The sequence below is a fragment of the Phocoena sinus genome, chromosome 4, assembly GCF_008692025.1.
Source record: "Phocoena sinus isolate mPhoSin1 chromosome 4, mPhoSin1.pri, whole genome shotgun sequence".
Lineage (NCBI taxonomy): Eukaryota > Metazoa > Chordata > Mammalia > Artiodactyla > Phocoenidae > Phocoena > Phocoena sinus.
In genome coordinates this window covers 63,325,232-63,339,386 of record NC_045766.1, presented here as the reverse complement: position 1 = coordinate 63,339,386, position 14,155 = coordinate 63,325,232, and the positions used below count along the sequence as shown (strand labels likewise).

General features: G+C 49.5%; 1 protein-coding gene across 1 annotated transcript in view; it reads left to right on the top strand.

The window, feature by feature from the left end:
* The window catches only part of DGKG (diacylglycerol kinase gamma), a 166,705-nt gene that overhangs the window by 60,463 nt on the left and 92,087 nt on the right, over positions 1-14,155 (top strand). Inside the window, 4 exon segments of the mRNA XM_032631658.1 lie at positions 1,112-1,186; positions 3,768-3,853; positions 8,347-8,436; positions 10,519-10,679. Coding sequence (XP_032487549.1) covers positions 1,112-1,186; positions 3,768-3,853; positions 8,347-8,436; positions 10,519-10,679 — 412 coding nt within the window.

Sequence of the window (14,155 nt, the reverse complement as noted above, 5' to 3'; positions counted from 1 at the left end):
CTGTGGTCCAATCCCAACCCTACCACAGACCGCTTGATGACCTGGTCCAAGGGGCTTAATGTCCTTGTGCCTTGGTTTCCTCCTCTGTAAAATGGAGGTAATAATCGTTTCTCCTCCCACAGGGGTTTCATGAACATTAAAATAGACACAGTGCTAGCCTAGGGCCTGTCACGTGGGCCATTATTATGGTTCCCAGAATCAGACCAAGTTCTGAGACGTCAGTTAACTTCCCAGCCTTGCAAGTCTTTTCTTGATTTAAGAGACGTGGCAGAGGCACCTGGTTGAGACCTCCTGGCCTATCCCACCCTTGAGAAAGCAGGGCACCCGTCTCATCAGTGAAGGAAACGCCCAGTCAGTGGGAAGCCCCAAGAGAAGGGGAGGGGAGGGGTGGCAAGGGGCAGAGCAGCTCTGCCTCCCAGTGTTCAGCTCTGGGGCGGTGAACAGATGGCAGGGTGATCTGGAATCCAGGTTTTAAAAAATAATAAGCAGGGTTTAAGCAAGAATTATGAGAGTCCCCACCCCAGTCCTAGGGGCAGAGCACCCCTCCTGAACTGACCTGATTAGCCTCAAGCTGGAGCCTTGAAACCAAGCCTAGATGTGGTCACTGCCCCCAGCCCTCCTCTGCCCCAACCCCACGTGCTGCGTGTCCTCCTGATCCTAGGGTTTGGGGAACCTTTCCATAGAGGGTCCCTTGGTGCCTTTGTCTAGCCCACAAAGAGCAGAATCATTCTACCTAGAACATACGGAACATTTGGGAGAAGGTCTCCATGAAGGAGAAGGCTTTAGGAGAATGGAAATTCTGTTCTCCGGGTTGCTCTGTCCTGTCCTCTGTGCAAGGGGTGCTACTCCTGGGGTTGGAGACTAGAGTGCTGGATGGTGGGGAAGACCTTGAAATGGGGTGAGGGCATGGGTGAGGCCAGCCAGACCTGGGACTTCAGGGTCTGCAGGGCCTGCATGCACTCTTCTCCCCTCTTGGGTATAAATGCACCCACGTTCCCACCATCAATGGGCTGCAGAGGTACTTGTCCTCCTGTGACTTCTCACAATGACATTCCCCTTCTCTGTCTCAGTCTCTCTCTCTCTCTCTCTCTCTTTCTTTTTTTTTCCATAGAATTCTTCGGAAATTCCACTATCTGCTCAACCCCAAACAAGTTTTCAACCTGGACAATGGGGGGCCTACTCCAGGGTATGGAGATACGATCTTTACTTCTTATTTCTCCCCCGCGCCCTTAGATCTCTAAAGAAGCTAGCTTTTGGGGATCACGTTTTTTTTTTTGTCTCTTTCATCGGTGGACTTGTCCTTCTTGCCATTTCACTCCTTTTCTCTTCTTTGCCTCATATCTACTCTTACTTCCTCCTGGAGATACTCAGGACCACCCATTATGACTAACTCTGGGAAGTAGCCTCCTGTACTTTATCCCAGAAAAAGTTGTTGATTTTGTAAGAGGGAGAAATTGCATATGTCATTTGTTGGCTTGACAAGAAGGGCGGGCTGGTAGATTACTTTAACTTATTTGCAAGGCCATATTAGCTGGTATCTTCATACTGAATTATCAGGGAGAAGGAAAGAGTTTTCTTACCACTGTCTGTCTGTGTTTCAGAAATCTGTACAGCTGACTTAGAGCTCCACTGCATGTTCTGTTGTGGGGGCCTTTAAGGATCAAGACAATTGGTTGTTCAATGAAATCACTTTTTTCCTGAATCATCCAAGTTAGACGTTGTTAAGCTCCTCCTGGCCTTTCTCCTCCTGTCATTTGCCTATTGGCCATTTCCCTGCTCATCAGCAAAGTGTCAAGGAGACGGGGAACGATGAGAGGAGACAAGGCAGCCCCTCTGCAGCTCAACCCAAGGTCTACGGGAGGAGCTGGTCCTTGTGCTGGTGGCGGACATGATGAGCCCTGTAATCAGAGGCCCCTCCAGCATTAGGGCTGGAAGGTACCCAGAGACTGGTACCTTCTTACCAGCCAGAGACAGTGCACTAGAGACATCTGCCAGCCAGCCCAAAGCTATCTCAGTGCCAGGTCCTCAGACTTGCACCTGCTAGGCTGGGCTTTCCAACACACAGCTGCTTTGCCCAACATCTGAACCTGCATTTCTACTCTGGGCTCAGCGAGACCTTAATAGGGGCTGGAGTAAGGACTCTAAAAAGGAACTCTGTCCCTGTCTTTGGTTTGACACAAAGCTATTATTAATGGCAGCGTTGGTGCAAGACCCACTAAAGGGGAAAGAAACGTGAATGTAGATTCAGCACCTCTGCCGTGACTTACCTGTAAAACTAACTTCAAAATAGAGCCCACCCGTACAGCTGCGCATACCATCACGGTCACCATGGTTGCCAGTTACTGCTCCATTGTGACTTGTGACTGAGCAGCAGCCCACAAATACCTTTACCAGCCGGCTCTCTTTTAGGGCATTTTAATACTTGAATACAGACAGTACTCACTTAACTGCATCTATTCTCAATTGGTTTTGCCCAGGATGACAAGCCTGGTGGCTACTTCTAGAGCCACTGTGCCCTGAGTATCTCTCTGTGCTGTACATGTCAGCCTGTAATGAGACAGGCTGTCTAGCTGAAGGGAGCCTCCATTAAGAGCCCACTTCATACAGGAGAGCAGAGTTCTGCAAGAGAAAGAGAGGGAAGGGGATGTTAATTTGCCCATGCATACATTGGTGACTCAAAAGGGGTCTTCTCAGATCACCATACAGGGCAAAGAGGAAATACTGAGCTTCAGCTTCTCAAGCCCCACCTCAAGGCCTCCACAGGTCATGTCTGTGCTAAAGCAGAGGTTCTTAACCTTTTTTGCACCAGGAACCTGTTTGGCAGTCTGATGAAGTCTACGGACCACTTCTTAATATTAAGATAATACTTTTTAATGTATAAAATGAAATACATAGGAGTAACAGGGAAACTCATTAAACTGAAAAGAACAGTTATCAAAAGGTTAAAAAACAAATTTGTGATAGGAGAATATATGTGATTTACTAAGACATTATATACCAAATTCCAGAGACAGGTCTAATAGCTATTGTAAATTAAAAGCAGCGATGAGCAGAAGTGATATAAAATATCTGCCACAGCTGTAGTAAAACATCGAAATACCTGTGATTTCGGCCGCTTAACAAAGTCACAGGTATTGTTAATACCTCTGTGATTTGTGGCCTATATACATAATTGAAGGAAATGCTAATTTTCACTTAGAGCTTTAGGGAAGTTAAGAGTGGAACATTTTCTTCCAGTTCGTGGCCCTCTGGCTTCTACTCCCAGACCCCTTAGATATGCACTTCGGGTTAAGAGCCCTGCTCTAAAGGGTTAAGACCCCCGAGGGGAGATGGTGCTCACTCCACTTAGGTCTGGGTGGGATGAGGATCCAGCCAGCTCAGTGCATCTGACTTAAAGGGGAGGTCGTGAGGACAGAGCAGGTGAGAGAGCTGGAGAGGAGTCAGAATGCTGGGGGTTAGTTGTATCAGTGCCAAAATAAGGAAACTGTGGACTCCTCTGCCTAAATCATAGAGAATTTCTAGAAAACCATTTTCTGTGTTGAATGTTGAGTCAGCATCTCCTCATACAAAGATGGCTCCATGGGATTCATACTCAATGGCATTGCTTAGTTAAGTTCTGGTTTCATAACATTAAGTGACCCTTTCAACCCCAAAAGGAATCAAGGTCATAACATACTCCCAGGGAAGGGAGCGGTCGGGGGACTCTGACTCAAGGAGTGTCAAAGGTCAGCCTGTAAACAAAACCATTTTGGCCTTTCTACTTCCAGACTCAACTTTTTCCGTGATACTCCAGACTTCCGTGTCTTGGCCTGCGGAGGAGATGGGACAGTTGGCTGGATTTTGGATTGCATTGGTAAGAATGGGCTGGAAGGGCCTTTGCAGTTGACTTAAAATAAATATATTTAAAGTCAGAGGAAGGCAATCAACAAGAAAGAGAAACGGAGCCATGTTTTGTTCATCCTTGTTTCTACTCTTGGACCAGTGCTTGCCTAAATATCTGCTCTGGGTGGAAAAAAGAATAAAAGAAGATAATGGAAGGATTCCCACTGGTGCAGATGTAACAGCTTAGTTTCAGGCCTTTCTTCATAAATGGCTGTCATGGCCGGGGTTTAGGCAGTTGCAGTACAGGCCAGATGGGGGGTTGCGGGGAAAAGGAGCAGGGCTGGGACTCCAGGCAGGTCCAGGGTGCTGGATAAAGGCCAAAGAACTAAGCACTGATGCGTAGCCCGGGGCAAGACACCTTGAGAGGAACACCTGCAGCTGGAGCCCAGAAAGCACACCTAGAAAGCACAGATGAGTGCAAGCAAAGAAGCGCCACGGTGGGCTGTGTCCAATAGGCCGAGATCCAAAAGGCTATAGGGAGGGTAGGGAGGGCCCAGGCTGGGTATCGGGAGGCCTGGGTCTAGTCCAGCTCTGCCTGGATCTGTGGGTCCTTGGACACAGCACCACCAGTAAATGGTGGAGAATGATTCTGAAATTCTCGGACAAGGGGTATATTCAAGATCTAACCCTGGAGCACCCAGATGAACACTGGGACATGGGACATAAGCATAGGAAAGCAGCCAGGGGTATTGCTGGGGAGGGCGGTCATCAAAGTCCGAGATGACCCAGAGCAACAAGCCCTGCGCTGCTTTGGTCTTTTCGTCCTTCATTCCCCAAATCCTAGCTGTGCACCTCCAGATGCCCAGCGCCCCTCAAGGACAAATATCCCACCCTCACGGAGTTTCCTTTCTAGAGGGAAGAGACAGGCAATAAACAAAGAAATAAGTGAAACATACAGTGTGTTGGAAGGTGATAAAAAACAGCAGAAAAGGGGGAAAGGGAGCTCGGCGGAGGGAGTGGGGTTGCAATCTAAGACCAGGTGGTTCCGAAGGTCGTGAGGAGCAGATGACATTTGCATGGAGACCTGGAGGAGGGTGAGCCTTGCGGATACCTGAGGGTGGAAGGAACAGCAAATACAAAGGCCCTGAGGAAGGAGCAGGCCAGGCTGCCAAAGGCAGTGAGAAGGCTGCAGACCGTGCCTGGCGTGTAGTGCGTGAGGGTAGAGTGGCAGGGGATAAAGCAGAGATAATGCAGGACCAAGTCACTAGGACATGTAGGACATTATACGGAAAGTGGCTTTCATACCGGGAAGGTCCCAAGATGCTGGATGGTTTTCAGCAAAGCAGGGACACAACAGATTACAGAAACAGAAAAGGGTGGAAGCTGGCAGACCAGTTAGGAGGCTTCTGCAGTAATCCAAGGAAGGGGACTGTGCCATGGACCACAGTAGTGACAGAGGAGGTGGTGAGAAGGAGTCAGATATCTTTTGAAGGTGGAGCCTGCAAGATGTGCCGACAGACTTCATGTGGGAGATGAGGGAAAGGAAGGAGTCAAGGATGGGCCAGGATAGACCCTGAACAGGGTGGAGAGGCCTGGGCCCCCAGGGGTCGTAAGCAGACCACCTGGAGGAGGGGGGACCAGCACCCCGCACACCTGCCACATCTACTCCCCCACAGGCACTTTGGTTTCCATGGACACAGCCCTGCCAAGCAGCCACCCACGCTCTCCTGTCACCTCGGGCTCTGGAGTTGTTTGTGGGAGGAGGGAGGCGTCCTCTGGGAGCCAAGGAAGGAGAAGCTGATCAGCAGGGGGTGGATGGCTGCAGTACCTGGAGCTGCTCGCACGGGTCCCTCTCCATCGGGAAGGAGAAAGTAGGCTTTGCTGATAAGTTTTATAAAATTCAGCTGCAGGGGACACAGGTGATATACGCTGCCCAGAACAGGAAGGTCATGTGAGGTGATCTGCTTTTTCACAGGTTAGTGGCCCAAAGATGAAAAAACAAGGGTAAAAGGAGTAACTGCACAGTTTTCATTCATTCAAGAGAGAGAGGCTGAAGCCCTTGTTCTGAGCTCTCTGCCACCCCATTTCGGTCCCCTCTCTGATGTGCTGTCCTGCTACAGCCAGAGTGGTCATTCCTGAATGTCAGTGGGGTTGTGATGTGTGCAGAGCACATCAGTGGCTTCCCAGGATTCTTAAATAAAGATAAAAGCTCTTCAGATGCTCCACAGGGCCCTAAGTGGTCTAGCAACTGCCCAGCCAGCCTCATTTCCTACCGCCATCCTCTCCCTCTAGACCCAGACACCCAGTCCCTCTCTCAGACCCTTGAAGGCACCAGTGTCCCTTCTACCACAGGACCTGTCTGTTCTGCTCCCCTGGCCTTTGCTTGGTCTGCTTCTACTTCAGATTTCAGCTAAAGTGTGGCTTCCTCAGGGAAGCCTTCCCTGATAACTCATTACAGGACCACACTCCTTTCCTTCCCAGTATGAATCTGAAATTATGCATCATTTCTATGAAGACCTTGTTAATAGCTGTCTCTCCCTCTCAACTGTAGGTACCATGAGAGCTGGAGCCATGGCTTTTTTGCCTGCTATTAGAGCCAGAGCACCTAACACGGCACCTAGGCCTTCAGTAAATATGTGTGGAGATACTATGGTGAATGAGATATAGTTCCCCCAGGGAGGTTACAGGGAATCTGGGGAACAAACAAGTAGTCAGTTACAAGACAGTGTGATGAGGTCGCCCCTGGTACTAAAGAAACACTCTGGAGAGGAACCAGGTCCAGACTAGGGCAACCAGGGAGGGCTCTGTGTTGAGCAACAGAGAGCTTGTGGTTTAAGGCCCTGAAAGCACTTCAGCAAGGTTGACATGTCGAGTGGGAGGCAGGACATGAGAAGGATGAGGCTAGAGAGAAAGGCAGAGCCAGGAAGGGCTTTGCTGCGTGCTAAGGGGTGGTGGGAGCCATGGCAGAAGGGAAAGCAGTGGACTAGTGTGATCAGGCTCATGGTTCAAGGATTTCCTGCCTGGGTAGAAGTGTGGAGAACACACTGGAGGCTGAGAAGGCAGAGAGGAGGCTGCTGCAGCAATAGCAGTGGGAAGGAATCATACCGTACCAGAACTCAGCCATCACCACGGGATGGAGAGGAGAGATTGCTTGGAGAGCTATTAAGGGGATAGCATATGGAAATTGACGTGTAAATGGATGTGGGACAGCATATAGAAATCGGTGTGTGAAGGAAAAATCTAGAATGACATCCATGTTTCTAGCCTCAGCACTGTGAGGATGGTTGATCTGCTGGGATGGGAACCAGAGAAGAAGGGGCAGACCTAAGCAAACAAGGGCCTTCCAGGCAAAGGGAAGAGCACATGCAAAGGCAGGGAGGCATAAACATGGACTGTGTGTTCTGGGAAGATGAGAGAGTCCACTGATTTACTCTATCTCAGCCCTCTTGGTGGTAGTCTCAGCCCTGAGTCTTGCCTAAGCTCAGCCACTTCCGGCATGAGTCTGATTACCTGGGGCATCTATGAACACCTGTTCTGCTGGGGCAGCCCTAGCATGAGCTTCACGCAGGATGCTGATTCTTGCATCACTCCCCACTCAACCCCCAGCCATGCTTCCCAAGCACATCCCTCACATCCTCCCCCGGCACCTGGTGCACTGAGGTTTATGTAAGTGGTGTCCTCCGGAGCCCAGTGGGTGTCTGGCTTCCTTCAACTTTTCCAGCTCAGCCAGCATGCTACAGACAGATTAAAACATACGTGTTCTGATGTGCTTTCTCTAACAGTTCAGTCTGATGCTCCTTTACAACCATCATGGGAGACAGGATCAGGAACCGGTGTGTTTGCAGGTCTGGGAGGTGGTGGAAGTGGCAGACTGGTACCCGGGTGCCAAATAACACCTGGGGGTTTTGCTTATTAGACACAGTGTTATTTTTAAGCTTCTGAGCCTGAATGACTTGAGGCGAGGCATCTTCAGTTTTCCAAGTGCCCCACCATTTTCTGATATCTCGGACCCACCTGTTTTACTATTCATGCACCTGCCTGGCCTCTGAAGAAAGGAGGAGCATGGACTTGGAGCCACAGAGATCTGGGTTTGGATCCTGGCTATGGAATGACTTTCTCTCTGTGAACCTCCATTTCTTCATCCATGAGAATGATAATACCTTGCAGGGTCTGTCTGAGGGATAAATGGGGTAAATGCTACTTATCATTAAAGATTAAAACTGTGCAAACTAATGTTTTTGAGCTATATGCTTTCACCCCAAAGGAAAGAATTAGGATGAAATGAGGATAAACAGGTGAAAGTTACAGGGAGACAGATTTAACTCAATTTGAAAGATTCCTTTGCAGTGGTTAACGCACTGCAGATGGAAAAGATGGCTTTAGGAAGTAGTGAGTTCCCCATCAGGAGAAGAATTCAAACAGTGCTATGGAGGGCTTCAAGCATTAGATCAGGGATAACTAGACAACTTGAGCCTTCTATAATCACATGGCATATGGTTCTCTCTTCCTCCTCATGGGTTGCAGATAAGGCCAACTTCGCAAAGCATCCACCCGTGGCTGTCCTGCCTCTTGGAACGGGAAATGACCTGGCCCGCTGTCTCCGCTGGGGAGGGGGTGAGTCTGCATGGGAGCGGCCTTACCCTGGAGACGAGTGCTCCAATCTACAGGGAGGCTCTGCAGAGCTAGGCTGAACTTCCCTCTTAGGGATCACATTCCACGGAGTAATACTCAACTCTGGGATCATCTCTACTCCACACTTTTTCTTTAACCTCCATTCCATGCCGACGCCTGTGTCTACCCCTCACTAGATTTACTGTCAGCCTGAAACTCAGCTTCGAGTCTGCCTCCCCCAGTAGAACAAGTCAACTTCAGGGTAGAATCTCCTTTGCCTCCCCTCCAGGGTTCATCCCAGTAGGGCTCACTTAGGGATTTTTCTGCATGAAATTCTCCCTCTCCAAATTATTGATCTTCTGAATTAGGATTCAGAATGCAGACCGAAAAGCCACTTCGCCAGCTACTAGGGGCGTCCAGATCATCTTAGGGCCCCATGGCCAGGGGCCCTCATTTTGAAATTCACCGAAGGGGGAACTCAGAATGGTAGCCAGCTCACAGTGCAATGGGCAGAAGCTAAGGAGAACCTTGCAAACTGCAACAGCCCCTGTGGAGCTGGGCGTGCTCCAGAGAGTGGAGAGGTTCAGGTCAGCACACGGAACAGACAGGTCAGCCTAGCAGGCAGAATTGGGGTGAGACTCCACGTGGCGGATCAATTCCGAGCGTGATCCAAGACCAGGCCAGCAGCGGTCAGTGTGCGTGCTTGGAGGGCAGGGGCAGAGCAAGCAGGAGCCAGCCCTAGAAGGAAATTGGCAGGCATGGGCAGAGCTCCCAGGGTCCTCAACCACACACTGGGCTAGGGGAGGACCCTCTGTTCAAGAGGGGACAGGCAGACTTGTAGCCCCACGCTCTGGGCATCTAGGCAGCATAGCGAGGCACACATTTCACACAGCTTTGTGCTCCCAGATAGCATCAGGGCCCTCAGCTCCCTTGTTGGTATCATTGCTGTCTCGTGAGGCATCCCCTAAGGAGCGGACTAGAGCCCTGACAACTTGAAAATACTCTTCAGGGTTGTCCCAAAGGTAAGCAGGAACACGGAAGTGTTATTTGAAAGAAAAGATTGTCTCTCCCGCTAACTTCTCACTTACAGTTCACTTGCTACATTAATTTTCTGTTGCTACTGTGTAACAGTAACAAATGATTATAAACATAGAGGCTTAACACATCCATGTATCAGCTCACAGTCCTGTAGGTCAGAAGTCCTGGAACAGCGTGACTGGGTCTTCTGCTCAGGGCCTCACAGGGTAGAATCAGGGCACGGCACAGGCTGCGCTCCTCTCTGAAGACTCTGGGGGAAGAATTTGTTTCTAAATTCATTCAGGTTGTTGGCCAAATTCAGTTCTTTGTGGTTGTAGAACTGAGGTCCCCGTCTCCTCGCTGGTTGTCAGCTGGGACCACTCTTAGATCCTAGAGGCCTCCCGTGTTCCTTGGCCGATGGATCCCTCCATCTTCAAAGCTGGCAGAAGAGAATCCCCCTTACTTCCAATCCCTCTCAAGCTTCAAATCTATTTCTTAAGGGAAAGCCCAGTCTTTCTAAGGGTGCCCCTGATTAGGTCAGATCCACTCAGGATAATTTCACTTTCTTGAAGTCAGCTGTGCCATGTAATATACCAAATCATGACCGTGACTACCCCATCTTATCCACAGGTCCTGGGGGTTTGCTGGGTATATATACCCTGGGGGCAGGAAATGTGGGGACCATCTTAAAATTCTGCCTACGGTGCTGTCCATCTCCATCATGACACAGTCCTGGAACAGATCCTTAGTTCTCCCATGTGCAGCTGCCCAACCATCCAGCCCACCAATTCCCCAGGGCTCACTTCAGCTCTACAGGCCTGCCCATCTTTGGCCCGCACCCAGCCCTACCCCTGTTACTCTGGCTTCCAGATCACCCCAGCTTCTTTCTAATACTCCATATTGTCCTCTCCTTCTCTGTGGCCCAGGGAACCCGAGTGGCTCTGGCCCACAGACACACTGGGGAGTCTCCTGGCCCCAGATGCCCAAGGGGTTCCTTGCCCTGACTGTGGCATCAGCAACAGCTTAGCCTTTCTGCTCTGGGGGTAAATGCAGTGCTGTGCTCCACAGGTTATGAAGGGGGCAGCCTGACAAAAATCCTGAAGGACATTGAGCAGAGCCCCTTGGTGATGCTGGACCGCTGGCATCTGGAAGTCATCCCCAGAGAGGAGGTGGAGAATGGGGACCAGGTCCCGTACAACATCATGAACAACTACTTCTCCATCGGCGTGGTGAGTTGGCCAGGGATGGCTTTTCTGAACGGGAGACAAGTGCCCGGGTGGGCAGGAAGGGTTCTAGTCTTCCACTGTCCCCTCTGGGTCCCTATTCTTTACCTATCCCGGCTGCCCCTAGCCTCGACTCAGGTCCAGGCATCCTTGCATCTGGCCTGGGCATGGACATCCTTATGGCACCAAGCCCCGCCCATGATTATGGAGGAAGCTCCTGCCCCTATCATTCAAAAGACAGCACATTTTTCAAAAGACCTATTTACCCTTTGGATAATTTGAAGTAGTTAAAGAAAAGCGACACCAAGAAATAACCAAGGGCTGAGGTCAGAAGGAGACTCTCAGGTGAGCTTCCAGAATTGGAAATTCTGATCCTCCAGGGAAGACGCTGTCTCAAGCTGGCTCTACTGGCTTAGCTCTCAGAATTCCATCTCTCCGGTTCTCTCCCCTCATCCCAGCCCCACTCCCCACAGTCCAAGTGCTCATAAGCCTCTGGGGCATCTCCTCCTGGCTGACCCCTCAGGCTGAGCTCTGTGTTCCCTCTGGTGCTCCCACAGCCCTCTGTGCTCACCTCTGCCTTAGATTGAAGGGGTTGTTTTAATGTGCCTGTCTCAGCCCTCCTGAAACGCACACACATGCACGTACACACGCACGCACCCATACACATACACACACAGACACACAGACGGTAGAAGGACAGCACCATGTTCCTCTTTCTCCCCTAGCTCCCATCACATGTAGCACAGCTCAGTTGGTTTGTTTTGTTGAACTCAGCTTCTGGTCCAAAGTGCATGGGGTGGACACTGCTGCCCAGACTGTTGGGGACAGCACTGGGGAGAAAAGTTATCGATCATTTCCATAAATAGAACTGGGGTTTGGGAGGAAGGTGAAACAAAGATACTAGCATTTATTGAGCACCTACTGTGTGCTCTCCATGGTGCTAGACTTTAGTCCTCACAGCAATCCTGCAGGTATTATTGTCCCCACCATCCGCATGTTACAGATGAAGCCTCAGGACACCGGGCGAGGAAGTACACACACACTGTACCTTGCTCCGAAGCCAGGTTCCTTCCTTTGTGCTTCCCTGTCTTGGGAATTATGCTGCCCAGTTTCATATGCACATAAGCCCCTCCAGACCAAGACTGTGTGATCATCTCAATCATAACCTGTGCCTCTTTTGCAAATGTTGGTGGTTTAAAAAAAGGAAAGAAAAAGAGAAATGATAGGTAGCTTGAGGGAAGAGCAGGGTTAAGGAAAGGGTTTTGTTTTTTAATAAGAAAACTAAAAGGAGAACCGTGAAAGAGAAAAGGAATAATAATAATACCTTATATTTATGGGATTTAAAATTTACCATATTCACAGATATTTTGATTCTTACGATTACACTGGAGGGCAGTACTACCTCCGCTCTGTAAGTGAGGAAACAGAGGATTAGACTAAGGGATTTGCCTTCATTTTCTGACTCCCAATGCTGCCCTCTTTTTCTATTACTAAAACAGAAGAGAGAGGCATTGCTGGACCCGTGATCAGGCTCTGAGAGGATGGGGGCGCTGGACGAGAAACATACTCAGGGGTCTCTGCTGTCCTGATATGGTTTATCTCCCCAGCTCCCCTGCCCTCATGGGGGAAGACGTCTTTCCCTAGCACCCTCCAGCTCCTCCCTCAGTGACCTAGGCAGACCTCTCCCTCCTTTTCTTGGCTCAAAAGCCCCTCTACTTTGGGACCACCTGCTCAGGTTCCACTTCACGCAGTCTTCAGCTTCTGCAAATCAGACTTGACTGACAGGTCTGGTGTTCGGGGGGTCAGAGGACTTCTAGAGCACGGGCTTCCCATCTTTACGGTGTGACAGAAACTCGTGTCCTTTTTCCTAAACCAGAGGATAACTTGCTGACATGTACTGAGTACCTAATGCACACCAGGCACAGTGTCCCTATTGGTGTGTATAGCCCTTGCCCTTTTACATTTTGTAAGAAGGATCTGTAGCTTAGAAAGATAGAGACCAGTCCAAGCTGGTGAGTGATAGAGCCGGGTATCACTAGAGTCGAGTTCCAGTGCCCACCTAGCTATGGACCCTGAGCCATGCAGCCTCTGCACAGCCCTCCATCTCCATGCTGCCAAATGCAGCAGCATTGGGTGGGGAGGCGGGCCTTAAAATTTAGTGCGTGATGGCTCGCCTATACCCCACCCGTACCCTTTGTCAGAAATGCAGATTCCAGCCCTGTGACAGATCCTGATTCATATTGATTCAGTTGGTCCGGGCAAGGTCTGGGAATTTGCATTTTTAACAAGCCCCTGAGATAATTCTGATGCAGACAGTCCCAATCAAGTCCTCAGTGAGTGAAGACAACCCATTAGAAGAGAGAAGGATGGTCAAAGGAAGTGGTTCTTCACAGGAGCAGAACCCACATCTGAAGTAGATGACAGAGAGAAAAGATAGAAAGGAGGGGAAAGCAGCACCTGTAAGCCACGGGCCAGAAGTGAAAGCTGAGCCGCAAGACTGGGTGATCTGCCTGGGAGCTTCTAGATGGCAGGTTACACCCACGGCTGCCTTCAGAGTCCTCAGCTGCAAGTCTTTCTTAACATGCCCAGCTCTGGCTGCCAGAAAAAACAGGATTCCTAAGGCCTTCCTGTCCATCTGTGCCAAGCGCCATATGCAAAAAATGACATTCACTTAGTATTGCTGACCAAATGGATGACCATGATGAAAAGGAAGATACAACTTCCCCTCAACTAGATAACCAAGCCCTAACCCCAAAAGCCAAAACTGAGCATGGTTTTAATTCATTCTTACAAATAAGATGGAAGTGGGTATGGGGATGGGAGGGAGGGAGGGAGGAAAAGAAGGAAAGAATACAGACTAATTGTCCCCCAAGGAAATGCATAGAGGGACTTCCCTGGCAGTCCAGTGATTAAGACTCCACACTTCCACTTCAGGGGACTCGGGTTCTATCCCTGGTCGGGGAACTAAGATATCCCACATGCTGCATGGTTCAGCAAAAAAAAAAAAAGGAAATGCATAGGAACAGATTCTCCATTTCTTTCAGCGGTCAAGATATTTATTTGCCCTGGGCTGACCTATAATAATCCAATCGGTTCATCTTTCAAATTATGAAGAACTTAACAAAATCTTTCTGTTTTTTTTCATATACCTTTAGCTTGTGCGTGTTTAATATTTTATTGCAAAGCAGTGAAGAACCAGGATTGTTTTTATCTCACTGGTGTACCCTTAGCCTTGTCTCAATAAAATGCTTGCAGGGTTTGTGTGCTCACTCTTTAAAAGCTGGAAAGGGAAATTCTTGAGAAAACAAGTAGCCAACATGTAACCCTAAGAGAATCTGGGGCTGACATTTGCAGAAGCTCTTGCTCCCTATTTGACTTCCCAAACTTTGTAAGAGGAGAAGTAGTGTGTAAACCAACCCCCACTTTTACTTCCTTAAGATGATTAGAGTCGGAGTCCTTTGGCAAAGAGAGCTGCAGTCTTC